This window comes from Hipposideros armiger, unplaced genomic scaffold (genome assembly GCF_001890085.2).
Source record: "Hipposideros armiger isolate ML-2016 unplaced genomic scaffold, ASM189008v1 scaffold_1001, whole genome shotgun sequence".
NCBI lineage: Eukaryota > Metazoa > Chordata > Mammalia > Chiroptera > Hipposideridae > Hipposideros > Hipposideros armiger.
Window position 1 is genome coordinate 447,332 of NW_017732351.1, and position 1,730 is coordinate 449,061.

Here is a 1,730-nt window from a genome sequence, read left to right on the forward strand (position 1 = left end):
TGTTTTCCAGGAATAATTGAATTCAAATGTCTTGCCTCCCTTTCAGTATGGGCATTCTATTTTGGTTCTCACTCCACTGAATGTTTTTCTGCATTTCTATCTGACATTCTTGCCTTGAAAAATAAAATGGGCTCTCGTAGGAGGCCAAAGATGGAAATGGAGAAGACCAACTCATCAGCCTGTTGTCAAGAACACAGATTATCAAGTCCCTTCAGAATAACCAAGGTCATCATGCATTTTGATCTCATTTTCCTGTTATGCACTATTTAGGTTGAAGCTTACCAATTAGAGGTGGTTTCTGTATAAATTCTGTATTAAGTGTGATGTCGTAACATAAATAAACCTCAGCACCAAAACCCCAGAGCACTGCTGCTTTCTCTTTTTACCTTGTTTGCCCAGTCTACTTTTTACAACTGAAGCTTACACATCTACTATCACAATTTTCACTCCTCTCAGTTTAATATACCTGAAATTATTCATTCTCCTCCTCCATTAAATCTCTTAATAAAGACAGTTCTCTTTACAAAAATTTCATGACTACTCTTATGACAACTCAGACATTCTTTTCTGTTATATTAAGAAACCATGGAACAGGTTGCCCAATAATTGAAGATAGCAGTAGATTCTACTACTTATAATAAGCTTTATAACTACTTGATAAGCTTGAAGTCTTTATCTGAAAAACAGGGATAATGACTCTAGTACTTAAGGAGTAATATAAATTAAATGCTGAGCACAATGTCTCACAGATAATAGGCAATCAATAAAAGGAAAGTGTTATAATAACTATTATTCATCAATATGGAACTAATTCATTCAATAATACCTCCCAAATGTCATTTTGGAGGAGGCAGATTTGTGTGATTTCCACTTTGGAACATCTCCTCTCTGCCAGTCATGGTGCTGAGCAGTAAACATCCAACAGTTCCGTTATGTAGTTATTAATAGCTACATTTAATGATGAGTTAACTAAGATTATTTGGGCAAGCTTAGATGGCAAGAATTGGGACAAAGATTTGAAAACAGGACTATGATTCCAAATCTCAAACTATTACTGTATTCTACACATCTTTCTTTGATAATTAAACTCACAAATAATTAAACCCAAAGATTTGGGTTAACTTCTTCCTTATTATGTCCTTACTTAACAACAATAGTAGACTCTAAGCTGATCTTATTTTCACTTTTTACCCCCAGCAATCTATCTAACACTCAATACACAGAGATTTGGGAAAGTCCTTTCCTGGTGGCGTTTCTTCTGCTTAAATGTCTTCTCCAGCTGCCTACTAACTACTGAATCAAGCCTACACTCATAGCTCTAAACGTACCTTTCCAGATAACCGGTTACCATTTTTACTAAAGTTTCCAGCAGGTTTTGCCTATTGGACTGTCTTTGATCCCTTGAATATTCACCCCGACTTTAATTATTCTGCTCAAGCTGTGGTCTCCATCAGCATTGGTTTTTCCTACCTGTTTCCCACAACCAAATCCCACCCACCCTTCAAGATCCAGCTCAAACACTGCATTTCTGTGGATACTTTCTGAATTCCTAGATAAAAGTGATCTCTCTCTTAACTTCAAACCTCTTTGGCAGTACATTCTTCTGTTAGATAGTATGCTCTACTTCATTTAATTATCTGTTATACTAATAATCGCCTGTATCCTCTCTAGGTTATGATCTCCTAAAGAACAAAATCTGTAACCTTTATATCACTCACTGAGTTCATAAA

General features: G+C 35.8%; 1 protein-coding gene across 1 annotated transcript in view; it reads right to left on the reverse strand.

The window, feature by feature from the left end:
• Positions 1-1,351, reverse strand: part of TMPRSS11F (transmembrane serine protease 11F) — a 101,005-nt gene extending 99,654 nt beyond the window's left edge. Inside the window, exon 1 of the mRNA XM_019631460.1 lies at positions 1,329-1,351. Within this exon, the coding sequence (XP_019487005.1) occupies positions 1,329-1,351 (23 nt within the window). The remainder of the gene's footprint in view (positions 1-1,328) is intronic.
• Positions 1,352-1,730: the final 379 nt, after the last annotated feature.